The sequence below is a fragment of the Rutidosis leptorrhynchoides genome, chromosome 11 (genome assembly GCF_046630445.1).
Source record: "Rutidosis leptorrhynchoides isolate AG116_Rl617_1_P2 chromosome 11, CSIRO_AGI_Rlap_v1, whole genome shotgun sequence".
In the NCBI taxonomy this organism is placed as follows: Eukaryota; Viridiplantae; Streptophyta; class Magnoliopsida; order Asterales; family Asteraceae; genus Rutidosis; species Rutidosis leptorrhynchoides.
The window spans coordinates 156,058,408-156,085,443 of NC_092343.1; the positions used below are offsets into that span (position 1 = coordinate 156,058,408).

The 27,036-nt window shown below is 39.9% G+C and overlaps 2 protein-coding genes and 1 pseudogene across 2 annotated transcripts; 2 read left to right on the plus strand and 1 right to left on the minus strand.

The window, feature by feature from the left end:
• Positions 1–3,495: 3,495 nt before the first annotated feature.
• Positions 3,496–8,348, minus strand: LOC139875099 (disease resistance protein RPV1-like; annotated as a pseudogene).
• A 283-nt stretch (positions 8,349–8,631) lies between these two features.
• On the plus strand, positions 8,632–12,275 carry LOC139875100 (uncharacterized). Its single transcript, XM_071862466.1, has 2 exons — positions 8,632–9,261; positions 12,222–12,275. The coding sequence occupies exons 1-2, from the start codon at positions 8,632–8,634 to the stop codon at positions 12,273–12,275; spliced, it is 684 nt and encodes a 227-aa protein (XP_071718567.1).
• A 1,330-nt stretch (positions 12,276–13,605) lies between these two features.
• On the plus strand, positions 13,606–14,445 carry LOC139875101 (uncharacterized). The gene has a single exon (XM_071862467.1). It carries the CDS (start codon positions 13,606–13,608, stop codon positions 14,443–14,445), a length of 840 nt encoding a protein of 279 aa, XP_071718568.1.
• Positions 14,446–27,036: the final 12,591 nt, after the last annotated feature.

Here is a 27,036-nt window from a genome sequence, read left to right on the forward strand (position 1 = left end):
AAATGGGTTTACAAGGTGAAGACTCGATCAGATGGCTCCATTGAAAGGTATAAAGCTCGACTTGTTGCTAGAGGTTTTTCTCAACAATATGGGCTGGATTATGAAGAAACGTTTAGTCCAGTGGCGAAGATCACAACAATTCGAGCTCTACTAGCTTTAGCCGCTAGCAAATCTTGGAAGCTGTGGCAGATGGATGTCAAGAACGCTTTCTTACATGGAGAACTTGACAAAGAAATTTATATGGAGCAACCAAGAGGCTTTGAGAACAAGTTCCATCCTGACCATGTCTGCAAATTAAAGAAAGCACTATACGGCTTGAAGCAGGCTCCAAGAGCTTGGTACGAGAAGATTGGCGAGTTCTTAGTACAAAGTGGTTTCACAGTTTCTCCTTAAGATTCTAGTTTATTTGTGAAACAAGATCAAGGAAAACTAGCCATAGTGCTAGTATATGTGGATGACTTAATCATCACGGGAGATCACTATGAGGATATCCAAAGAACAAGAGAGAATCTATCTATCAGATTTCATATGAAGGAGCTTGGAGAACTCAAACATTTTCTTGGACTCGAAATAGAGCAGAAAAGAGAAGGATTATTTCTGGGACAACAGAAATATGCGCGAGATCTTTTACAAAAGTACAGAATGCTTAATTGCAAACCTATCTCAACTCCGATGGATCCGAATACAAAACTACGAGCAGATGAAGGAAAAAGTCTTCAAGATGTTACCATGTATCGAAAGATGGTCGGAAGTCTTATTTATCTCACACTAAGCCGGCCAGACATATCTTATGCAGTTGGAGTGGTAAGTCGATACATGAGCAATCCGAAGAAGCCTCACCTTGATGCTGTACGACGCATCTTAAGGTATGTTAAAGGCACTATTAACTTTGGTATTTTATACAAGAAAATAAAAGAATGTCACGTGACTGGATATTGTGACGCCGATTACGCTGGAGACTATGATACACGACGGTCAACAACTGGATACATGTTTACTCTTGGATCGGGAATAATATCATGGTGCAGCAAGAGACAACCAACAGTATCCTTGTCAAGCACTGAAGCAGAATATCGATCGGCGGCATCAGCAACACAAGAAATTATGTGGTTAAAGCAACTAATGGAAGATCTTCATCAATCAACAGATTATCAAGTAAAGCTTTTCTGCGATAACCTATCAGCTATTCGTCTAGCAGAAAATCCAGTCTTTCATGCGAGAACAAAACATATAGAAGTGCACTATCACTATGTTCGCGAGAAGGTCCTTGAAGGAGAGATCAAGATGATGCCAACAAAGACAGATGAACAGGTTGCAGATATATTCACCAAGAGCCTAAGTAAACCGAAGTTTACAAAATTCAGAGAAGCACTTGGAATGGTCTGCAAGACATCGTTGGAAGAAAATTTGCATTGAGGGGGAGTGTTAAAATACAATGCAAATTTAGAATAATATGGAATTAGTATATGTATATGGGTAAAATATCTAGATATTAATATGTATATGAAAAATATCTAGATATTAAAATGTAAAGAAAAATCTAGATATTTATGTGTGTAAGAAATATCTAGATATTTATATGTATAAAAATATCTAGATATTTATATATATCCATGGAAATATCTAGTTTCTAGAAACTTCCATGGAGTAATATAAATAAGGGTGAGGATTTCATTTGTAGAGTGTGAAGGTGTGAGAGTTATGAAGAAGTGAGAAAATAGTGAGTTGTGAAGAAGAGAAGAAGAGTGTGAGTTAGCGAAAGTAGAGAAGATAAAGCTTGTAAGTAATATTGTAATTGTAATTTAATATAAGTGTTTTTGTTAAGTTTCCCGATCAAGCCTTAGTTTGTGTTTAAGTTCTTAGTGCACTTTTGTTGTTCTTATTATATGGTCGGCTCTGCCGCCTAAGTAATACATGGTCGGTTATACCGCCTAAAGATATATGGTCGACACTGTCGCCTAAGTACATTGTGCACTAAGGATTTATAAATTAAAGGCTAACCAACGTCAAAGTGTTAGTGTAGTGAGTCTAGTATAGTCTAGATCCTCTATAGTGGTGTGTTGGGCTCGTCGAAGCTTCCAACACAACGTAGGAACATCTGCATGATCAGGAAAATTAGTAACGAAAAAAGACTGGTACTCTTTAATCGGTTTTCTCTCGAAATCAAGATCGATTTTCCGATAAGAAGTTTTGTTGTTGCGTCGTTCCTTGACGTACCACCCATCCTTGAGTAGGGTGTCTCGTGTGTTCCCAACCATGGTGATTGGCGTTTGATCCCGCCAGAGAATCACCGGAAAAAACAAAAAACGGCGGCGGATTGAGGAGGAAACGAATCACCCGAGAATAATGGAGAAAAGGGGTTTTGGATTGAAACCTAAAATTCAGATGTCTATTGCAATTGTACAACATAAAACCAAATAACGTTAAATAATACGGAAGTGAACTAATTGAAGTAATGAATGAATTACTTTTCATAAATAACAGTTAAAATTATATCATCATACACTCGTGTATCTCGTGAAAAAAAAGTATTGCGAAACAAGTAATGACATTCATTCGTTCAGTGAAACCACATACAGTGCCGAAGATAATTGTTGTGTGTTATTGAGAAGATGAGTTACCTACCTGTCACTTTTAGGGTTTTCTTCGGAAATAGACACCGCCAAACAACTGAAACCAAGATGATTTTGCTGTTTACTGGTTATAGTTTTGTCAGTTATAAATTTTTGGTCTTGTAGTTTGGCATTGTAAAGTTTAAATAACTGAATTTGTATCAAAAAGTAATAATTGTGTGATGTATACTTGTGTTATATTGATTTGTTTGTATTAACTTATTATGGTTAACCATCATGTAGTGGTATTGAGATGCAAGTTAGTTTAATGTATTACTTTGAAAGTAAATATTGCGTGACTATTGTTATTATTAATATGTATCATAATCATATTTATAATTATAATGTGAAACAATCTATATTTACGATGTGTACAAAGACTTTATAAAAAATTATTAGAATCTTAAAAAACAACTCAATTTGGGACTTTAGTCATAACACAAATGTGCATTTAACTGCAAAATGTGCTCTGTAATTTGGACTTTTGAGCCACATTGCATCTGTTTCTTATTTATAACTAGTCATGTTTTTTTTTTTTTTTTTTTTTTTTTTTTTTGTTATGGACAGTGCCAAACATGAGAAAAGTATGCTTGATGAAACATCAAGTAAGTCAACTTCTTCCGGTGATAAAGTCAACATGCAGGGAAAATTGTCCAGGAATTCTTGGGGTTAACATCGGAAAGAACAATACCAGCTTCAAGTACCCCTGGACTTCGCCATCTTCAAGGAAGAAAACTGTAAAAGGACATTGTTAGAAAGTTTGAAATTTTAGTCAGTAATTTCTAGTTTTAATCTGATATGAAATCAGAGATTATAAATCCAGTGCATTATTTTTGCCAGTAAGGTAAAATATATTGAATGTTGGTCATTTTTGATGGCTTGATTACATAGAGATTACATTTGACCAATAAGATGCATGCGGAAAGAGCATACCACAAACAATATTTGGCCATACGGGCCTCATAATGTACTCATTTAAATATCCACGTTTTGAAGCAGAGAGATTTCGAGTGATGATATAATTCCATGACTTGTAATAAGCCAAAGGATCTTCTTCTTCTTTCTTGTTTTCCTCACCATACACAAGGCTAATCCCATACTCCTTTACATCAGCATATTCTTCTCCATTACCAAAATGATTCGAATGAAAAAAACTGAAGTAATCGGTTTTTGCGTTGAAGTGAACAATAACTTCGTCGCCGTCTTGAAACTCATTGTCCTCGAAAATCCAATGGGTTAACCATACTTCAACTTTATTATCTGTGAAAATATAAGCCCGGGGTTGGTATATCCAGGAGTAGTTCTTTGTCAAATTCCTAATTGCAATTCTTGCTAGACCAAAGCCTGTATAAGAACACGTGACGCACACATTTAGCCCACGAATCCGGCAATTCTTTCGATTTGATTGCAAGGTAACTGATGATGAACCGTTGCTTCGATGAGTGAACCACTTTGGAACCTCTGAGCCTTTAAGATAAGTGCTGAATATTCCATGTTCATAGAGCATCTGTAACATCCACCTCTTGTTAATTAGCCTCAATCACTTGAATTTACTTAACGTAGGAAAGAAAAGAGAAGATAGATGAATAGATGTTCACCTGTGCTGGTTGTTTATTTTCGGAGACGGAGTAATCTTGGCTACAATTTGATATAAACAAATGACAATCATTCACATATTCTAAATTAATCCACCCCAAACTATCAAGTATCACTTCGTTAATTTCTGATATAGCTTGCGTTTTGAACAAGCCTTGAATCTCAGTCAAAGAATGTAACTTTTCATAAAGAACGCAAGGGTCATCTGGCATTTCTGGATCGAAAGTTACTTTCTCCAGTGTTTCACAGCCATTGATATGCAATATATCTATTGTGTTTGGAACACACAAGATTTTCTTTAGCATTTTGCATTTTTTTAAACTGAGTGTCTGCAGACTACGTAAGTTTCTCACACAACCGGGAATGGAATCAATTGGATTGGAATCTAAATACAACGTCTTCAATGCCGATAAACCAATAAAATCCATCCGAAATGATTCATTAGACAAATTATTATTTTTAAGTGATAAACTAACTAATGATTTGGGAAAAGAAATCGTAAAGGGATTCACACTTTTCGGTATAGCTTCCACAATGGCAGAGGAAGACACTTGGGGTTCTAGGTTAATTCTGTTAATCTCAAGCATCTCTAGTGACTCCATATTCTCAATCTCATCAGGAAACTGAACCAGATTTATACAACCGCTTATCGATAGTTCTCTAAGGTTTTTTAGATTTCCTATGCTCCGCGGAAGCTTTTTCAGCTGATGACATTCACTCAAATTTAGGACTTCAAGTCTATCACAATTCCCAATCGATTCACTAATCTCAACCAAATTTATACAACCATTTAACAATAGTTCTCTAAGGTTTTTATGATTTCCTATGCTCTGTGGAAGTATTTTTAGCTGATGACATTCACTCATATTTAGGAATACAAGTCTATCACCATTCCCAATTAATTCACTAACCTCGACCAGATTTATACACCCTGTGAGTGTCAACCTCTCTAGTAGAGGGAATGCAGAGAAGCTACCCACCGTAAGAAGCTTAGAACAACCACTGAGATTAAGAAACTTTAGTGACTTGAGCACCTATTGAATTGAAATTGAAATTAAATAATATATGGATGTGATAACTACAAAAAGAGAAGTTCAATCTAGTTGGTACCTGGGGCTTCTTCCATAGTTGTTGTAGATTGCTGTTACACATATCAAGAGAAACAATATTCTCCATTTGTAACTCTGAAGGTATAAAACTGAAAGGAAATCCGCGCATGCACAACCATCTTAATCCTTTAGGAAAATTCTTGTACGATCCACTGATTTGTACATAGTTGAGTTGTAGTAGTTTTAAGTTACACATCTCACTAAATGAAATTGTCTCAAAGACAACATGTTGATTATCACAAGGGGAACATAAACTTAAAACCCAAGTGACTAATGGAAATGATCTAAAGTTGTTGTAGTCATCGACGCTACTTGAGCTACGTGAAGTATCATCCTCAAATACTTTCATGTCAAGGACAAGACCTTGATTTTTTCTTGTTCCCTACAAATCGAAGGAATAGTGAGATATTAAATTACTTTTATGGATATTGAATGTACTCGTAACAAAATTGATTATTACCTTTTTCTGTCTCAACACTGTTACGGAATCCTCATGATGCCATAACAGACTTCTTTTCCACGGCTTTTCAGGTGATTCTAGATGGACTACATATCTCCCCAAATCTTGAAGAAGCTGATGCATCTCTAACTGATTAGTATATGAATTTACTGCGAGAAGGCATCTGTTGGTGAGATTCTTGATCCCAAAAGATCTGCATATACCGCATGCTTTTAAGATTTCTTCACTAACCTCTTTATCTTCTCCAACAAAAAAACAGGCAATGAACTTGAAGAGTTCCTTGTCCTTTTCATGTGGCAATGAGTCTAAACTTATTTTCAGCTTCTTTTGAACATCATGATTGTTTTTGTTACTTAGAGATTCTAAGATTTCATCCCATGTAGCGTCTTCATAACGTACAGAACTACCCAAAACTTTAAGAGCCAATGGATGCCCATTGCAATACTCTGCAACCTTCTTCAGGTCTTCCTTTTCGTCTTCTTCGGGTTCATAGTGTCCGAAGGAATGCCAACTTAAAAGTTGTATTGACGCTTCCAAGTCTAACCCTTCAAGCAAGTGTCTTGTATGCTCGGGTGGAACTTCTGTTGTTACAAGCAGCCTATATTTTTGTGTTACTGATCCATCTTTGGATGTTATTATTAATCTGCTTCCAGGGTGAAGGCTTTTTGTACCGATTAACGCATCCAACTGTTCAATTTTACTAATACCATCAAGAACAATAAGAGTTCTTTTCCTATGAAGTATTTTTTCAATCTTATAGGTGCCCACATTAGTATCTTGTACGTCCATCCAACTTCCATCTTGAAATTCTTTAAGGAGCTGTTTTTGTAAGTCAAGCAAGCCATTTGATGATGTACACCTCCTTTCGATATCTTCAAGAAAACAGCTTCTTTCGAATTCAAAATAGTGCAATTTAAAGATGTAATAAGCTACGTAAGATTTTCCAATCCCAGGAATTCCCCATAGTGTGAGAACTTGGGTGTTATGTGGGGAAGCATCTTTCAAGAAAACTTCAATGGAATCAATGTAAAACTTCCTCCCAATCATGTGTGGAATATTACTCCGTTTATGTAGATCCAATCTCTTGCTGATCTCTTTAACAATTTCTTCAATAAGTTTCGTCTCCAACCTGGTAAGTTTTTGAGTATATTAAAAATTATTATTATTATTTTTCTCTAAAACAACATTCAATTCAGCGTTTATTAAGTGTATGTTTTGTAAAAGTAGTTTTGCGGACAGAGTTTTAAAAGGACAAATGGAAATATTATTAGATCTAATCTGCTATGCTACTGCTGATCTTTTTATAAGTTTTTTTATGAAATCAAAAACAAAAAACAGTTACCCTCAAAGATAGCTTAAACACCATGATGATCATTAGTAAATTTATAGGGTTGACCAACTAATTATTAGGCCTGATTACAAAATAGTATTGTAGGCTAGATGTTTTTAGATATAATTGATCTTTATTATCTTTCAGGCATGAGGCCGATTTGCGGAATTGTGGTCTTATATGAGTGTTTGTCTTATTCAACATAATTATGCAGCATAGTGAAAACTTCCATAGAGTTTGAATATTATTATCTGTATACACTAATTACCATGAGAAGTTAGTATTCACAAAGGTCGAAGAGTAACTTCACTTGTCCATGGTAATTAATGAAGTAATACATTTCACTTACCCATAGTAATTTGCCTTTTGTTTTTTTTTTTTTTTTTTTTTTTTTTTTTTTTTTGAATTTTTTTTTTTTTTTGTTCTTTTATTTACAAGATTTCTTCCTACCTTTTTCATTCCATTTTTTTTCGTTCAATTACCCGATCAAAACTAGCCCCTTCGATTAACTACTTAAAATCACCCTGCAACGAAGCACGGTTTTTTTTTACTCGTTATGAACTAATTAGTTTACTTTCAATTAGAAAAAATGAGCATAAACTGGTTTCTGGAAAGAAAGGTGAAAAAATTAAGGGTCAAAATTAAAATATCTACTACCAAAAAGATGCATAAAAAATGTATAGTACAACCAGTTAATATATAGGATGAAAGTTTTATATTTACCATCCATGTGCATCCTTCCCTTTTAAATCAGCAACTTCAGTAAGTGCTTTTTTCCATTCATCTATCTTTTTAGCCCATTGACTTTTCTTCCCTGCATCTGATTCTGTCTCCATCCTCTGTTTATAAGTTGCCATCGCATCTGCAAAGTTATTTTGTTGCTTCCTGACATCGGTGGGCTCGACATGATAGAAGATAGGGATAACAATTTGGTTAAAGTTCCTACGTTGCTCCAGGATCAATACAAGTTCATCAAGGCACCATCTTGAAGAAGCGTAATTTGCGGACAACACGATAATCGAGGCTCTCGATGCTTTGATTGCATTCTCCAATTCTGGTTTCAATTCTCTTCCGGTTTGAATCTCAGCATCATCTAAAAAAGTGTCGATGGTAGCATCAACCAAAGCCTTGTGGAGGTGATCAGTGAAACTATAACGAGTATCAGCACCTCGAAAACTTAGAAAGACATCGTAAACATAACTCGGTGAAGATAGTTGTGAAATTTCAGTGATCTTAACCATGATGATTGATACAAAATGAAGTATGAAATGAAGTCACAAGAAAATTTGATGAATAAAAGATCTGAGAGAGTAAGTGAATTTTCAATAGTCTTCTTTCATATCATCTCAATCCACAACCGTTCATATTGATCTTCCTAAACAAACTAAATTACACTAGTAACAAAAGTTGATAAAACTAATTGCAAATATCAACCCCACACAATTTTAAAATATAAATGATAATGTAAAAAATTAAGAGTAGCAATCAGTAGCCCCTACTTATGTAGATCAGATTTGGAACCGCATGGCGTCCGCTATCAGAGATGTGGCAAAAGAGACTTTAGGGGTGGCAATAGGGACATCGAGAGCCCATAAGAGTAGTAGAGAATCGTGGTGGCTTAATGACGATGTCCAAACGAAAGTCGCGTTAAAACAGACGAGGTTTAGGGAGCTCATTACTTTTGGAGAAGGGACACCTGCAGAGAGAACTAGGATAGAAGAAAGATATAAAGAAGCTAAAAGAGAAGCAAAGAAGGCCGTAGCTATTGCTAAAGACAAAGCATATGAAGATTTATATAGGAAACTAAACTCTAAAGAGGGAGCTAATGACATATATAGGATAGCTAAAGCTAGGGAGCGAAGAAGCAGGGACTTGGTTAACGTCAAATTTATCAAGAATGAAGCGGGTCAAACTATAGTGAAAGAAGACCTTATTAGGAATAGATGGGAGGAGTATTTTGCATCCCTCTTCTGTAGGGAAAGACCCGAGCGGAACGGGGAACTCCATGAGGTTCGTGAGTATCAAAACAACTGTTTCTGTACGAGGATTAACCAGGAGGAAGTTAGATCGTCTCTACGAAAGATGGGGAGAAACAAAGCAGTAGGACCAGACCAAATTCCGATTGAGGCATGGAGGTGCCTAGGAGATGAAGGGGTTAGATGGCTGACAAACCTTTTCAACATGACGTTTAGAAGCGCAAAGATGCCTATGGAATGGAGACTTAGTGAGGTTATTCCCATTTACAAGAATAAGGGAGATGCGCAAATATGTAGTAATTATAGAGGCATAAAGTTACTTAGTCATACTATGAAGCTTTGGGAGAAAGTGATTGAGACGAGGCTCCGACGTGAGACAAAGGTTTCAGAGAACCAGTTCGGTTTCATGCCAGGACGTTCGTCGATAGAAGCGATCCACATCGTTAGAAGCCTTATAGAGAAGTATAGGGAAAAACAAAAGAACCTACACATGGCATTCGTAGACTTGGAAAAGGCTTATGACTGTGTCCCGCGTGAGCTGATTTGGAAGACCCTTAATGTTAGGGGTGTCCCAAGTAGATATATAAGGACTATTAAAGATATGTATGAGGGGGCGAAGACTCGTGTACGTACGACGGTAGGAAACACTGAGTTTTTCCCAGTAGAGGTAGGTTTACATCAGGGATCGGCCCTTAGCCCATATCTTTTCGCTTTGATTCTAGACGAACTGACTCAAAGGATACAAGATAACATCCCATGGTGCCTAATATTCGCGGACGATATTGTATTAGTTTCGGATTCCCAGGATGAGCTTAACAGAAGGATAGAGCAATGGAGGAGCGCCCTAGAATCAAATGGCCTACGGATTAGCAGACTTAAGTCGGAGTACCTTAGATGCGATTTCAGGACGAGCGAAGAGGAACAAGAGGATATTGTGTACGTCCGAATTGGGGACCAAATTTTACCTCCACAAGAGTCCTTTAGATATTTAGGCTCGATGCTTCACAAATCGGGAAGGATAGATGAGGACGTGACACATCGTATACGAGTAGGATGGTTGAAGTGGAGGGCAGCGAAAGGGGTATTGTGCGACAAGAAGGTACCCCTCAAATTGAAAGGGAAATTCTTCAAGGTGGCAATCAGACCGGCCATGTTGTACGGATCGGAGTGTTGGCCAATGACGAAAGCCCAGGAGAGAAGGATGGAGGTGGCAGAAATGAGGATGCTTAGGTGGACGTGTGGTAAGACAATGCTAGATTTGATACCAAATGGAGTTTTTAGGGAGAACTTGAAAGTTGGGAACATAACCAACAAGCTGAGGGAAGGACGACTAAGATGGTTTGGACATGTTTTGAGGCGCCCACTTTTAGCCCCGGTTAGGAGAGTCGAGACCCTTGTTGTTGGGGGCGTAAGGAGAGGGGTAGACCCAGACGTAGGTTGGAGGATAGATTGAAGCTTGACATGAAGGAGCTCTTATTGACTGAGGACATGACTTCTGATAGGAATTTGTGGAGGAGTAGAATTAGAATAGATGACTAGGCTTTACATTTTGTTTATTTTTTTTTTATATATTTATATTATATTTCCTGCCTACTTGCTTGTGTGCCTTATCGTATTGGCTGTACCTGTATTATGGTTATATTATATATCTATACTACTTGTAGCATTTTCAGAGGATTTATTGCACTTTATGGTTACATGTTTGTATTACATTATATAGCAATTAATTTATACATACTTACATATCACATGCTTTTATGCTATCATTGTATGCTTATTTGTCTATGTTTACATTGTATACCATCTATCTTATACTGCATAGTATACCTACATGCTTCTTACCAACATGTTTTCGTATACTTATTGTACTTACATGACTGGTTATACTTGCATATTTGACACGCACATATTTTAATTATATGTTATATTACATTATTTTGCTACATGCTTTATTTACCTATACATATCGTATTGATATATACTTTATGCATGGTAAAGTTTCTTTTTTTTTATCTACTTTACTTGTATACTTTTACTGCACATATTGGAATTCATGGTTCTTTATGGTCGGAGGTCCCTAGGAAGCAGCCTCTCTGCTCTACTGAATAGGGAGGGACGACTTCCTCTACCTGGGGACCGATAGGTATCCGTGAGTGGAGGAATGACTTCCCTTTTACTTTAGGGTAGAGGAAAGGACTGTCTACATCTAACCTCCCCCATACTCCACTCTAGTGGAATTGGGTATTGTTGTTGTTGTTGTTGTAATCAGTGATCTTAATTATATGACATGATTATGGGAATAACATACAGTCAATAGTAGAGACAATAATAACAGAAAAATTTGTCTAATATTAACAACAAACTTCTACTATATATATTAGTTGGACTTTGACCTGGGTCAAATTGAACTCAGAAGCTATTAAAGCCTAAAACGCTAAAGATAAAATTATCGTGAGACCTTATTAAATATAAGTGTATATTGGATGATATATTTTCCCATGATATATTCCATTGTATTATCACATATATATAGTACAATGATGGGCTGAGCAGATTACATAGTATACAATGTGGACTGGGCCTATAATATACTACAAAATATAATACATAAATACACATATGCTAACATCCCCCGCAGTTTTATCGGGAGGAGAAATTCGGACGTTCAAACTGGATCGAAAGTCGGTAAAGAGATGTCGGAAGCCCTTTGGTGAAGATATCAGCATATTGAGATGCAGATGGAACATGTAAAACCCGTATATGACACAGAGCAACCTGATCACGAACAAAGTGAATATCAATCTCAATGTACTTCGTTCACTGATGTTGTACCGGATTAGATGACATGTATACGGAGGAGCTGATGTTATCACAATAGACAATGGTAGCCTTAAGCGGTGACTAGTGAAGCTCCCTAAGTAGATTGCGTAGCCAGCAGGATGTAGATCCGGCCCAACTCGCAAACCAGCCCACAACTTTATTTGATTATTTGGTGGGAATTGAAGATGGATCCAGAAAGAAAAAGAAGGCAAGAAGCTAAAGAAGTAATACTGGAATTTGATAAGTCTATTTAATATAAGAAGTAATACTGGAATTTGATAAGTCTATGTAATATGTTATTTCCTCTTATTTAAGCAGGGCTTTTTGTTCCCCTGGAGCTCAGTTTTCTTTTTATCATTATCTTTCACTTGAAATAAGAATAGCCTTTTGGCTTTGGTGTTGATTTTGTTTCCAAATAATATGTTTGTTATTTGTTTGGCCGATTGGGACATTATTTGGAAATCAGAGCGCTAGGTAATGGCCGATCGTAATCAGCGTGGAAGACCCCGTAGGGCAGCAACTCATAGAAACGCCAATCGAGGCAATGATGTTGATCCACGTGACGTGGAGATTGACCGATTACAAAGACGAATTGTTGAGTTGGAACTTCAACATGAGTATGAAGAGAGTGAGTCTGATCAAACATACCAACCGTCCGAGGAAGCGAATCCGTTTGCTAACATTCTGAGGGGTTTTCGCAGAGGGTACCAAGAAGATCCTTTGCGCAATATTGGCATGAAAGTGGAGATCCCAGAATTTTCGGGGACAGTTCATCCAAACGACTTTCTAGACTGGTTGAGTACGGTAGAAAGAGTTTTCGACATCAAAGATATTCCAGAACATTTGAAGGTTAAGTTGGTAGCCATTAAGCTCCGGAAACATGCATCCTTGTGGTGGGATCATACAAAAAAAACAGCAAAATCTGGCTCGAAAATCTAAAGTGGAGACATGGGACAAGATGAAGAAATTGTTGAGGCGAAAGTTCTTGCTCGCAAACCATATGCAAGAATCTTTTCTTGACTACCACAATTTACAACAGCGTTCGTTGAGTGTTGAAGAGTTAATACATGAATTTGATAAATTGCGCATGCGATGTGATGTTATCGAGGAGGAGGAACAAATCATAGCTCGGTTTTTAGGAACTCTCAAACCAGAAATTGTTGATGTGGTAAGTCTACGGCCTTATTTGACGTATGAAGATGTTTGTAGGTTGGCACTCAAGGTGGAAAAACAACAAAGTAAGGGTAAATCAAAGATGACATTTGGACGTGGCAATATCAACCCGAAACCAAACCCTATCGTGATTGATAAAGGAAAGGGGAACAATCCGTAAAAGTGTCAACACAAGGAGGTAACATTCAAGCTCCCAGGTGTTTTAAGTGTCAAGGATTGGGTCACTATGCTCGTGAGTGCCCAAATCAGCGCATTGTTACCCTTTGGGATGATTCATCTGCTCCAGTTTATGATACAGAAGAGGATTATGAGAACACAACAACTCCTCAGTGCGAAGAAAGTGAAGTATCTACCCAGATAAAGGAGAGTTACTAGTGATTCGACGGGCTCTCAGTACATCTGTTGTTCACAATACCGATGATTACTCTTGGTTAAGGAATAATATTTTTCACACACAGGTAAAGGCTAAAGGGAAAGTCTGTAGTATGATTATTGATGGGGGAGCTGCGAGAACGTGGTTTCAACTGAGATGGTTGACAAACTGGGATCGAAGGCTGGAGACCACCCAGAACCGTACAAATTGACTTGGCTGAAAAAAGGAAACCATGTAACCATTAATAAAAGGTGTTTAGTACAGTTTTTGATTGGGAGAAAATATAGTGATGAGGTGTGGTGCGAGGTTATCCCGATGAATGCTTGCCACATTCTGTTGGGATGTCCGTGGCAGTTTGACAGGAAGACCAAGCATGATGGATACCGCAACACGTATTCTTTTTACAAGGACGGGGTTCACGTTACTTTAGCACCACTTGACACCCGACAAAAGTCAACAAAAAAACCCAACCTTTTCCTAAATAGATCTGATATTATGGCAGCGAGAAAAACTACATCTATAGTATTCGTGCTAGTTATTACAGAAGAGAATTCTGTAGTGAATGACATACCTGATGAAGTAGTACCCCTTATGGAAGAATTCTCAAATGTTTTTCCAAATGAGATCCCTCCTGGGCTACCGTTGATGCGTGATATCCACCACTGTATAGACTTTATACCGGGATCTACCATTCCTAATAAACCCGCTTATCGAATGAATCCCACCGAGTTTGAGGAGTTGCAACGACAAGTAACAGAGTTGTTAGAAAAGGGTCTCATACGAGAGAGCAAGAGCCCATGTGCGGTCCCTGCATTGTTAGTGCCGAAACATGGAGGCACCTTCCGCATGTGTATTGATAGTCGTGCGGTTAACAAAATCATCATAAAATATCGTTTTCCTATTCCACGTTTTGATGACTTATTGGATCAGTTGTATGGCACAAAAGTTTTTTCTAAAATTGACTTGAGAAGTGGTTACCACCAGATTCGCATGTGACCAGGAGATGAGTGGAAAACCGCTTTTAAAACATGTGATGGATTATACGAGTGGATGGTGGTGCCATTCGGGCTTTCGAACGTGCCGAGCACGTTCATGCGCCTGATGAATCAAGTGTTTAAAGATTTTATCAGGAAGTTTGTAGTGGTATATTTTGATGACATTTTGGTATTTAGTCTCACCGTGGATGAACATCTCACACACTTACGCCAGGTATTCACCGTTTTGCATGATCAGAGGCTATATGCTAATGCTAAGAAGTGTCACTTTCTTGCATCAGAAATTACCTTTTTAGGGTACATCATTTCGGGAGGTGGTATCAGGATGGACCCGGCCAAGATTAACGCCATTCTTGATTGGCCGATACCAACGAATCTCCATGACATTCGGAGCTTCCACGGGCTTGCCTCTTTTTATCGGAGATTTATAAAAAACTTTAGCACGATTATTACTCTCGTTACCGAATGTATGAAGGCTGGGAAGTTCTCGTGGTCTATTGATGCCACCAATGCATTTAATGACTTAAAGGCTAAGGTAACTCAAGCCCCTGTCCTAGCATTACCTAATTTTTCTTACATTTTCTAGGTTGAGTGTGATGCATCGGGTGTTGGAATCGGTGGTGTCTTGAGCCAAAATAAGCGACCGATGGCTTATTTTAGTGAGAAGCTAAACGAAGTGAGGCGTAAATACTCCACTTATGATCGCGAGTTTTATGCCATTGTCTGCACGCTAGAGACTTGGCGACATTACTTGTTACCCGCCGAATTCATATTGTACTTGGATCATGAGTCTTTAAAGTACATTCAAGGCCAACATAAACTAAGTCCTCGACATGCGAAGTGGGTAGAAATATTGCAATCCTATTCGTTTGTGATTAATCATAAAGTAGGGGCGCAAAACCAAGTAGCTGATGCCCTTAGTCGAAGACATGCGTTATTGTCAACAATGCAACACCATGTGCGAGGGTTTGATACATGGAAGTCTTTGTACAGGGACGATCCAGATTTTAAAGATATATGGTCCAAATGCTCGCATGGAACTTTCTCTCTTTTTTATATCTATGATGGGTTTCTTTTTCGAGATATGCGTTTATGTATTCCACATAGTTCCTTACATGATGCTATCATTGTGGAAAGCCATGGTGAGGGCCTTGATGGCCATTTTGGAATGAGAAAGACTTTGTCTTTAATTACAAACCGTTTTTACTGGCCACGTATGGTGCATGATGTTCATCGAGTGGTCGTTAGATGTCGAGTTTGTCATATCGCGAAAACGCATGGGAGTAATGCCGGGTTATATATGCCTTTACCTGTACCACATGCTCCATGGGAGGATGTTAGTTTAGATTTTGTGCTTGGGTTACCTCGGACCCAACAACATAAAGATTCAGTTATGTGCGAAGACATTTGATGCTAGTCAGGTCGCCCATTTGTATTTCACAGAGATAGTTAAGTTGCATGGAATTCCGAAAACATTAACATCCGACCGTGATGTGAAATTTATCAGTCATTTTTGGAGGACTTTATGGACGCGTATGGGTTCCAAGCTACACTTTAGTAGTTCACACCATCCACAAACGGATGGTCAAACCGAAGTTGTCAACAGGAGCTTGGGAAATCGGATGCGAAGTTTGGTGGGGGAATACCCTAAACAGTGGGACTTAACTTTGGCTCAAGCAGAATTCGCTTTTAATACCTCGGTTAACCGGACAACAGGTAAAAGCCCCTTTGAAGTCATGTATGGTAGCAACCCTTTGACTCCACTTGACTTATTACCAAGACCTGTTTCTAATTCTGATCAAAGTGAGGGATATGCTCAAGCTGAGAAAATTAAATCCTTGCATCAACAAGTTCAGGATTGTATTATTCAGCAAAATAATGTGTACCAAGCACAAGCCAACAAACACAGGAAACGGGTTGTATATGAAGTGGGAGATTTAGTTTGGATACATTTGAGGAAGGAGCGTTTCCCTGCCGGAAGATTTGGTAAACTCAAGCCTAGAGCTTATGGTCCCTTTCGAGTTTTGGATCGTATCAATGACAATGCGTACTAGATCGAACTACCTGGTCACTACAACGTATCGGGAACTTTTAATGTTGCTGACTTGTCACCGTACCAAGGTGATAGTGTTGATGATGTAGACTCGAGGTCGAGTCTTTCTGAAGAAGAGGAGGATGATGTAGATCCAGCCCAACTCGCAAACCAGCCCACAGCTTTATTTGATTATTTGGTGGGAATTGAAGATGGATCCAGAAAGAAAAAGAAGGGCAGAAGCTAAAGAAGTAATACTGGAATTTGATAAGTCTATTTAATAAAAGAAGTAATACTGGAATTTGATAAGTCTATGTAATATGTTATTTCCTCTTATTTAAGCAGGGCTTTTGTTCCCCTGGAACTCAGTTTTCTTTTTATCATTATCTTTCACTTGAAATAAGAATAGCCTTTTGGCTTTGGTGTTGATTTTGTTTCCAAATTATATGTTTGTTATTTGTTCGGCCGATTGGGACATTACAGCATGTTTCAGCAACAACATTGGCTACACCCTGATATTCAGCCTCGACACTAGATCTCGAGATAACCTCATGATGCTTCGAGGACCATGATAATAGATTGTCACAAAGGAAAACACAATAGCCAGATGTGGAGCGATGTGTCGTGGGGGCACCCATCCCAATCAGCATCAGAATATGCAACAAGGCCATTTGTGGATGAGACATGTATCTGTAACCCATGATCAATTGTGCCACGAAGGTAGCGCAAAATGCATTTTAAAGCAAGAAAATGTGGCTCCCGTGGGTCATGCATGAAAAGACAAATCTGTTGAAAAACATAGGATATGTCAGGTCGAGTGAACGTGAGATACTGAAGAGCACCTGCAAAACTCCTATACAAGGTGGGATCAGCAACAGGTGGACCGGTGTCGTCTAATTTGGATAGTGTGTCGGTAGGCATGCGACAAGGTTTGCCATGTACCATATCTACACGTTTTAAGATGTATATAGAATAATTCTTCCGAGAAAGAAACATGCCTGTAGAGCTGCAAGTGGCTGAAATGCCAAGAAAATAGTTAAGGTCCCCTAAATCAGTCATAGAAAACTCTCTACTAAGCTGACCAATGATGGTCTGTAGCAGCGAAGTGGACGATGCAGTAAGAATAATGTCATCAACATATAGAAGAAGGTATGATGTAGAGGACCCGTGATGATATACAAATAAAGACGAGTCACATCGACTCCGCTGAAAACCCTGTGTTAGAACAAAATCAACAAACCGCTAGTACCTAGCGTGTGGTGCCTGTTTCAGGCCATATAAATAGCGCTGCAAGTGGTAAACATAGTCAGGAAATCTAGTATCTCGGTATCCAGGTGGTTGATGCATGTAAACAGTCTCTAGTAAGTCACCATGAAGAAAAGCATTCTTCACATCAAGCTAATGAATAGGCCAGTGTCAGGAGACAGCCAAACTTAACACAGTGCAAATGGTGGCCAGTTTGACAACCGGACTGAAAGTCTCATCACAATCAATGCCAATCTGCTGGCTCTTTCCATTAGCAACTAACCTGGCTTTGTAATGAGCCATGGAACCATCAGCATTAAACTTCTGCTTAAATAACCACATACATCAAACCACATTAGCCTCGGGAGGGCATGAAAGAAGTACCCAAGTGCCATTAGAAATAAGAGCATGATATTCCTCATCCATGGCTTTGTGCCAGTGAGGGTCCTTAAGAGCCTGTAAGTAAGACTGGCCACTGATGGTGAGGTAGTAGTATGTAAGTTAAGTCGGGTTATGGGTTTAGTTATCCCGTGTTTGCCACGAGTGATCATGGGTGTTAGAAGGTGTCAGAGATGGTGAGGTGGCTGGAGGTGTGGTAGGGGAATTTGTAGTGGAAGTAAGTGGAGGTGTGTCACTCTGTGATGAGGAGGCCGCGTTCGAGGACAGAACTGGAGAGACAGGCTGAAATGCTGGACGTAATGAAGGGGAAGGATCTTCTAAAAAGTCATATGATGGAGAGTTAGTTGGAGTAATCGAGCCAAAAGGGAAAACAGTTTCGTTAAATACGACCTGACGAGAGATGATGAATTTATGATTGGATATGTTAAGACAACAGAAACCACGATGGTCTGACGGATAATCGAGGAATATACATGGCGTGGATCGTTAGGCGAGTTTATGGGGAGTGGTTAGGTGGGGGAAAGGCGATAATGATGGGTGTCATTTTGAATGGTCGAAGATGGTAGGATGTTGAGTAGATGGGTGGACATATGGAGAGCCTTCGCCTAATATGTAGGAGGAAGACAAGCATGAAATAAAAGTGTACGGATAGTGTTGTTAATAGTGCGCAACATTCGTTCAGATTTTCCGTTTTGTTGAGATGTGTGTGGGCATAAAAAACGAAAAAAGGATACCATTTTTGGCAAAGAAGTCATGAAATGTGTTGTTATCGTACTCACCACCATTATCACACTGAAAAGATTTTATAGTACATTTAAATTGATTTTGAACATTTTATGTGAAATGTAAAAACTTGTCAAAAACGTCAGATTTGTGTCGCAATGGATAAACCCACAAATAATGTGTATAATGATCAAGAAAGATGACATAATATTTAAAATCACTCATGCTAGTAATAGGAGAAGTCCAAACATCAAACTTCAGAATGTATAATTGTTGAGACCCCAAAGTAATTGAGGATTTAATTGTGACAAAACAGAATTTATTGGCACTAAAATATTATTTGCAGCCAACACAAGTTTGTTTATGTATAGACAATAAATATTGCTATGTCAAGTGTTTAGTATGCTGCCTAGTCTACCTGCACAAGGTAGAGAGTATTCTTCGAATAGGCACATGATGTGTACCCAGCAATTCAAGAATATCAAGGGACTCAGCATGAGAAGAACCAGTATACCTGGTAAGCAGCATACAACACAAGATAGCTATGCTCCATTACAAGCATAGTGGTTTCCTGAGTGGTCTACATCAATCGTACTATTCAACAGAAGTCAAAGACAAAGTTGAACAGAAAAGGATACGCGTCAGCGGCTGACAAGTGACCTTACAAGACCACGTGGGAATGCAGAAGTTTAACGCATGTGCAGACATGGGTTATCCTTTGTCAACGCCTAGGGAACACAACATTCTATTTGTTTAAACAAATAGTGGTGCCAAACCGAATAGGGGTGTTCCTGCAAATAGCTACCTAAGAGGAAAGAAGGGAGCACGCTCTCTGACACAATTGTCCCCACAAGTACAGACATCCTATGTACCAGTGGACAATGGAACAATTACACGGATAATATGACTACTATAAATTGATGTATCCGCTATTGTAAAAACTAGTGGTGTGGGTTTTATTATTTAGAGTCCAAAACATGTAATAGCTTTAAGTTATCCTCATAGCTATAATCTAGGTAAATCTGTATCAACCAACTATCATTCCACCAAGGATAGTTGTAATTCTTTATGATTTAATCAATAAAGAATAAACTGCTGAAAACTTACCTGTGACTCTACTTAATTTACTTGCTTGAATACTAAATCGTGTTTAACTGCTAAGTTAATTAAAAGAAATTGTATTCACCCCCCTCTACAATATTCATGTTGTTTATCAAGGGACCAACAACTGGTATCAGAGCTTCAGTCTTGATAATTTAATATCTTGGATCTGAATTCTCACATGGCTGCATACTCAAATACAGCTTACCTTGAAAATGACTTAACCAATAGACCACCCAAATTTAATGAAGGGGAGTATGAAACTTGGAAGATAAGGTTCATGCTTCATCTTGAGTCTATTGACCCACTCATGCCTGGCATTGCCACAGATGGTCCATATGTCCCAACTGAGACTATTGCAAGTGTTCCAGCTACTGCTGACGCTCCTGATGTTCCTTCCTGGTAGAGAGGTTGTTCTTCACCCATCTGAATGGGATGCTGAGGACAAAAGTCGTGTTGGACTTGACCCTAAGATCAGAACCATGTTAGCTATAACATTGCCTAACCCATTGTTTAAACTGATTAAGGGAAAGCTGAATGCTAAGCTTATGATAGACTATCTAGATGTCACCTATGAGGGTATGGGTGAGGTAAGGCAGAACAAGATGATTACTTTGAAAAGAGAGTATGAAATGTTCTTTGCCTATGATCAAACCAAAATCGTTAAGTGTGATTAGATTTCGGGTTTGAGTGCTTAATTTGGGAAAAAGAGTAGGTTGATTGTTTTAACTCCAATAATTGTGCAAACCCCGATTTGGATACTGGATTCCAAGGGCGTAAAACAACTAAGTGAATTAACCTTATTCGATCGGAATCGAATAAGTTAATATCTTAGTGTGGATTAACTCGGATGGTGATCGGAGCACTGGTCGAAATTAAGTTAATGACTGGAGTAACGTTATCGCAATTGATTTGGGCAGAGTAACGTTAAAGCATCCAGTGTTGTGTAAGTGAATCATTTCACTTGTGTATTTATAGATGTTATGGAGGGAATGATGACGTGGCACATGTCCCTTTCATAGTTGTTACAAACTTTTCCAATCTCGAGGGGTGACGTGGCACCTGTCCCTTTCGTGGGGAATAACAGATTCTAACGAACTTTCCTAGATTCGCGGGCTGAGGTGGCACGCGACTTGCTCGCGTTCTTGTTCCATGATCAAGTGGTCATTCCGGGATGAAGTGACAGCTCCGAGGTGACGCGCTCTTGTTCTGGGACCACGTGCTTGTCCCGGGAGTGTCCTTATGCCGGTTTAGTGCAATGAGACGTTAGTGTCAGTTAAGGAATTACGATGCTCTCAATTCAGCCGGGTAGGTCTTGCCAAATACTTGGGAAGTGTTTCTTCTCGGTCACGATTATGACGATTAGCTTTGTGGTGCCTAGTTATGACTATCTTGACCGGCTGCAAGGTGCCGGTTACATGTATGTCGTCTAAGTTCTTAGTATTGCCATTTGTTCAACATGGTAGAGTGTCCAGGAATCGGCTAGACGGATTACGAGAAAAGGAGTTGGCAACCCGGGACGCGTAGTGTAGGGTATGGTTTTTGCCGAGACGCTTGCCTGTTTTGAGACGGATCGTTATGCGTATCATCAAGTCCCCCCAGTTTGATGAGGGTAGCCGGAATGGTTACCGTTGTCAAACTTTCGAGACAAAGCCACGCTTCCTGATTGGTTGTGCATTTAATGCTTGTCAGCATGAAAAGACAATTTCTGCAAATGCGCCTCCCTTTTCGTGTTCTTTCCATTTTTCAACTTTTGGAACGGCGTTCGAGAGATTTTCTTTTGCCCTTTTAATCATTACTTTTTGTCGATCCATCTTTTGATCTGGACCGTTGGATCAGTTTTCTTAAAACCTATAAATAGTGTCCTTTTTCGATATTTTACTTTTTACAGCCTTTGAGCCCTAAATGCTTCTTCTCCAAAAACCAACAGTTTTCTTACGAAAAAGGTACCTTTTCTATTTCCTTCTTCTTTTACTTATTTTTTTTGTTTTCGTTCATATGGCGGATCAGTCTTCCACTTCTGCTAGTGTAGATGTTCCCGAAACTTCTGGTAGATCTTCTGTAAATGTTAATGATATTAAGAGTCTAGTATGCCATGAGTATCTTGACGAGATGGTACAAAAGTACCCCTTTTTATCTCGTTATTCGTTGAGGGTGCCTGATGCTACTCATAGGGCCCATAAGCCTCCTCCAGGAATGGTTACCTTTTATGGTTATACCATTAGCGTGGGCAACTTTCGATTGCCCTATTCTGAGTTCATGTACCAATTCTTCGATCATTATGGCATAGCGCCTGCACAGGTACATCCTCATGCGTACCAGAAATTGGTAATGTGGGAGATGTATTTCAACTACTATCACATTCTTCCTTCCGTCCATTTGTTCCGATTCTGTTTTATTGTTTCGAAGTCCGAAACTGGATGGTTCACTATCAAACGTAGAGCAGGAATCAAGTTTACTGGGGATATGGACACGTCGTTAAAAGAGTGGCGGGAATCTTTCTTTTTTGTTGATAGGGAAGGACTGCCACCACGATTCGTTAAGCTGTGCGAATGGGCAGTTGACGTAAAGAAAAGAGTCAACAAAATTCCGACTCTAAATGCTGCCGAGAAGGCATGTATAGAGGCTATTCGGGGGTTTGAGTATCCACAACGTCCATATCCCGAGGATATGCTCGTATTAGGTGGGGTTAGCCACCAATGGCCAGACCCGAACACTAAACCTGTTCTTCGTTTTAATGGGGCAGGTGAAGACTGATCCCAGCCAACTGTTACGCTGCTAGGTTAATTTATCGCACACTAACCTTGTTTTCATTTGATGTTTATACAACAGTAATGGAGTTTGCTACCTTTTTGTGTTTTGGTGACCTTTCAGACATCCAGGTGGAGAGTGTCCCGGTGAATCCTGGGGAGGAGCCGGATGTTGTGCCGCCGGATTTGGAGCACAATGTTTGTGATGGTGCTGGCTTGGATCTTCCCAGTCCTGAGGTTCCGGGTGATAATTTAGTGGTGAAGAGGAAAATTCACGAGCATCCTCATCTTAGGAAGAAAGCTAAAGGTAATTCTTGTTTTGTTAAAACGAACATCTCTTCTCTCATTGCTTTTCTTTTAGGTAATAAACAGTTTGATTTGTCTCTGACTATTTCTTTTTTATTTATTTTTGCAGTCACTGCTGAGCCGTCTGTGATCGAGACGGAGCCTTTGAACATAAGTGATGCTGAACAGTTTGACCTGGAGAGCATTGATGAAATGCACTTCCGGGTGCCTATTGGTGATGATCTTGTTCGTGCTTTTTCTCAGTTGGATATTAACTATCCTAGTTGTGCAAGCTTTCTGGAAAAAGAGGTTTCTTCCTCCCTTACCCAGTCGGCGTCTGCCCTTTCTTGCAAAGAATCTTTGGCTATTCGCACTCGGGCATTGATGGCGTTGAATACGCTTATTCAAGAAGGGTTTAACAGGGAGAGGCGAGCGGCAGACTTGGAGCGCCAACTTTTAGAAGCCCGTCTCGAGTTATCTCAGGCTCCACTTGCCCGGGAAGCTGTCCAGAGTTTGGAGACTCAGCTGAGGGTGGCTAAGGAGGGACTCGGCTAGAAGGAGAGTGAGCTTGCTGTTGCTCGAGAAAAGTGTGCTGCTGCCCGAGAAGAGTGCAAACGTTTGCGTGGCACTTTCCCTGCCGTTCTGAAAAAAGCTATCAATTCACCTACTGTAAAGGTGCATTTTCAGGATTATTTGAACAGCGTCGCGTCAGCCCACTTTACTCATGTTGTCATGTTGATGCAGAAGCATCACGCTAGTGGGGTTACCTCCTTTCATTCCGAGATTGCTCAGAAGTTGAATCCATCTTCCATGGAGTCGGTTCAGGCTGCTGCAAATGCTTTGAAGGAAATTCATTTTGGCAGCTTTGAGGACCTTTGTGCCAATGACGACACGATCGTTCAGCAGCACTTGGATTTTAATTTCTGAAAATTTGTACTGCACGGTTGTGCATTTTTGGGTTAAACTTGTAATTATTCGCGTACAGTTGTTGGTGAAATGTTAATTTCAAGTATTTTGTATATTTTTCTTGAGTTGAACTAGTTCATATCTTCATATGTATACCTAGAAATACATTTGTTTAGATTTGGCATGTACACCGTGCAGTCACGCGTGTTTATGCCATCTACTCATTGGCCGTTTATCAGTATAAACTTGTACCGGCGAGGGCTAGGCAGTCACCTCTTAGGGGGTACAAAATGGGCATGGGACTTATGTGGATGTCGGAATCCGTTTTGCCGCTGGCCATTTATAGTTGTGTAAACATTGTGAATTACATAATGACAAAGTTATTGCAAATGGTAAAAAGCTTTTTATTAATTCCTTAAAAAGGAAAGACATACATCAGATCTTTTATTACAAGAAACAAAAGATAAAAATCAAGATAACCATGGATTGAGGTGATCAAGTTCAATCACGGTACCCATCGAAACTTCAGTTACTATTTCATCCACTTTCATTTTCCTCAACCGCCATCTTGTCTCGGTTGGAACTTTCACGACTTTCGGTCCTTGACCATTTGAGTGTCGAACTAAGGGGTTTAACCTTTCCACGCATGCCATTAAGAGATTTTTCCCACTCTGACTGACGACGTCGGCCGGCAATTACCTTTTCTGCTTTATGAAGGATGTCTGAACTTTTGTTACCTGGATGTGTCGTCGGGGAGAAAAAGGTTTGTCTTCTAAGAACCGAGACACGTTCCTCTTCCATGACATGGGGTGTTCTCTGTGACTCGTCATTTTGTCTTTCTTGAATAGCTTCATTGTCAGAAAAAGGGTGTCGGGTGGATTGAACCGTTACCACGCCTTGCCGGGTGGGGAGCTTGAGTATACCGTGAGCAGTGGATGCTATGGCGCCGAACTTTTTGAAAAATTGTCTCCCCAGTATTACGTTCGTCGCAGTCACTGATTTGATGACATAGAAGTCGATTTATTCGCTGCGAAGGTTGGGTCGAGTTCTTACCGTGACTGTTGCCTTGAGCTTTCCAATTATTTCTTCAGCGTGGCCAGAGAATCCAGAGATGATGGCACTAGATTGTCTCATATTTTTCCCGACGCGTTTGGGTAATCGGGAAAGGCAATGAGCGTATATCACTTCAACTTCACTTCCTGTATCGGTGTACATCTCGTTCACCGGGAATCCATCTATCAGTCCGGTAATGACTACCGGTTCATCCCACGAGTACCATGTTGGTATTCCCGGGAAAATGATGGCAGCATCTTTCCAGGAGTTCTGTGGGGAAAAATCGTCCTTCTGAACGTTAATCATGTTGATGACAACTTTATCCTTTGCTTTCTCTCGCTTTTTTCCGTCATCTTTCTGCCAACTAAATGTTTTGTTGGGGTCGGCCTTTTTGAATTTCCTTCCAGTCAACAAGTGATTGAGTTCACCTGCTTTAATCGTGGCGATGATTTCACGTATTAGTGCCTTGCATTCATCGGTATCATAGCCATTATCTTCATGGAACTCGCAATATTTGTCTGACTTTTGACCGTCACGCTTCTCCAGCGGTGCCGGCGGAGTAAACTTTGCCTTCACGGGTTCTGTTAACAGTATCTCTCTGGGAGTTTTGGAAAGGTTGTCAATTAGGGACCCTTTGTCGTACGGCTTCTGGGCACCTTTGTCATGCCTATGGCTATCATGACTCTTGCCGTGACTGTTGTGATGTTTACTGTGGCTTTCATTGCGCCCGCTACTGTCATGGCGGTGTCTACTGTCGCTTCTTTTCTCTTCTCTCTTCCTTTCTTCTCGATGATACTCAGCTTGTCTCTCCCTTCTCGAGTGTTGGTACTGCCTGGCTACCGTTACGGCATCTGCAAATGTACCCGAGATGTTCCAACGATGTTCCGAGATAAGTGACGGGTGTGCGTCTTTGTCCAGGCACGTGATGAATCCGAAAATCTGTTGTGTTTTCGGGAGTCCTGGGATTTTTTGACATTCCAGCATGTACCTTGTGATGAAACTTTCGATCTTCTCTCCCCGGTACATCGGTATTTCGTGAGCATACAGATGCGTATACGTGTGCCGGCGGAGATTCTGGTATTGCAGGAGAAACTTTTCTCGCAAGTCCGTGAAGCAAGTGATACCGTTAGGTGGTAACTTGCAAACCACTCCCTGGCGGCCGACTGTAGTACCGTCGGAAAGAGATGACACGCCACCTCGTCACTCCAGTGCTGGGTTTTCATGGCACCTTCAAAAATTTGCAGGAAATCATCCGGGTCTGTGGTGCTGTTATACACCCCCAAAGTGACCGGTATGACGATGTTAGCGGGGAGCGCGCATCTAGCAATTCGTTCACACAACTTTTGGCTAGTAGCTGACGTCTCAACAGGTCGCTTTACCTTGTTACCGGTGATTAGTGCAAAGAGATTTTCAAGTGCTGTCCCCTGGACGGCGGGTTGTGACAGGGAGTGTTTGTATGCTGGCGGCGCAGCTTGCACGAGGAGCTCGGTCAACCATGCATTTGCGGCATCCTTGCTGACACCCCCACTTTCGGTACCGACGTTTAGCATCGGGCCATTTTTCAGAATGTCTAGAGTTTGAGCTTGTTGCCTTTCTGCTAGACCGTTATCATTTAACATGGACTTCAGCTTTTCGATTACTTGCTTCTCAACATCGACTGAGATCATTTTGGTGATCATGTCGGTGTTGTGTTGGGACGATCCGATGCCACTTGATCCACCAGCTTTGGGACCAAGGGTGCCGAGTTTCAACCTGTCTCCACCAAGCGGTGATCCCTCATGTGTATCCTCATCGTCGTCGGAGACATTCATTTTGTCTCTTGACGTGTCGCCAGTGTGAATATGGGCGATTGACTGCCTTGGAGGCTGAGGTGGTTCCACCGGTGGTGAGCTTCCCTTGTCCAAAGGTGGCTGACCATCGTCGGTCGTACCTTTATTGTTTGCCGTTTCGCTACTTGGTTTCAATGCGTTGTTCGTACCTTTTGGTGGCGCCATTTGATCAAACCAAAATCGTTAAGTGTGATTAGATTTCGGGTTTGAGTGCTTAATTTGGGAAAAAGAGTAGGTTGATTGTTTTAACTCCAATAATTGCGCAAACC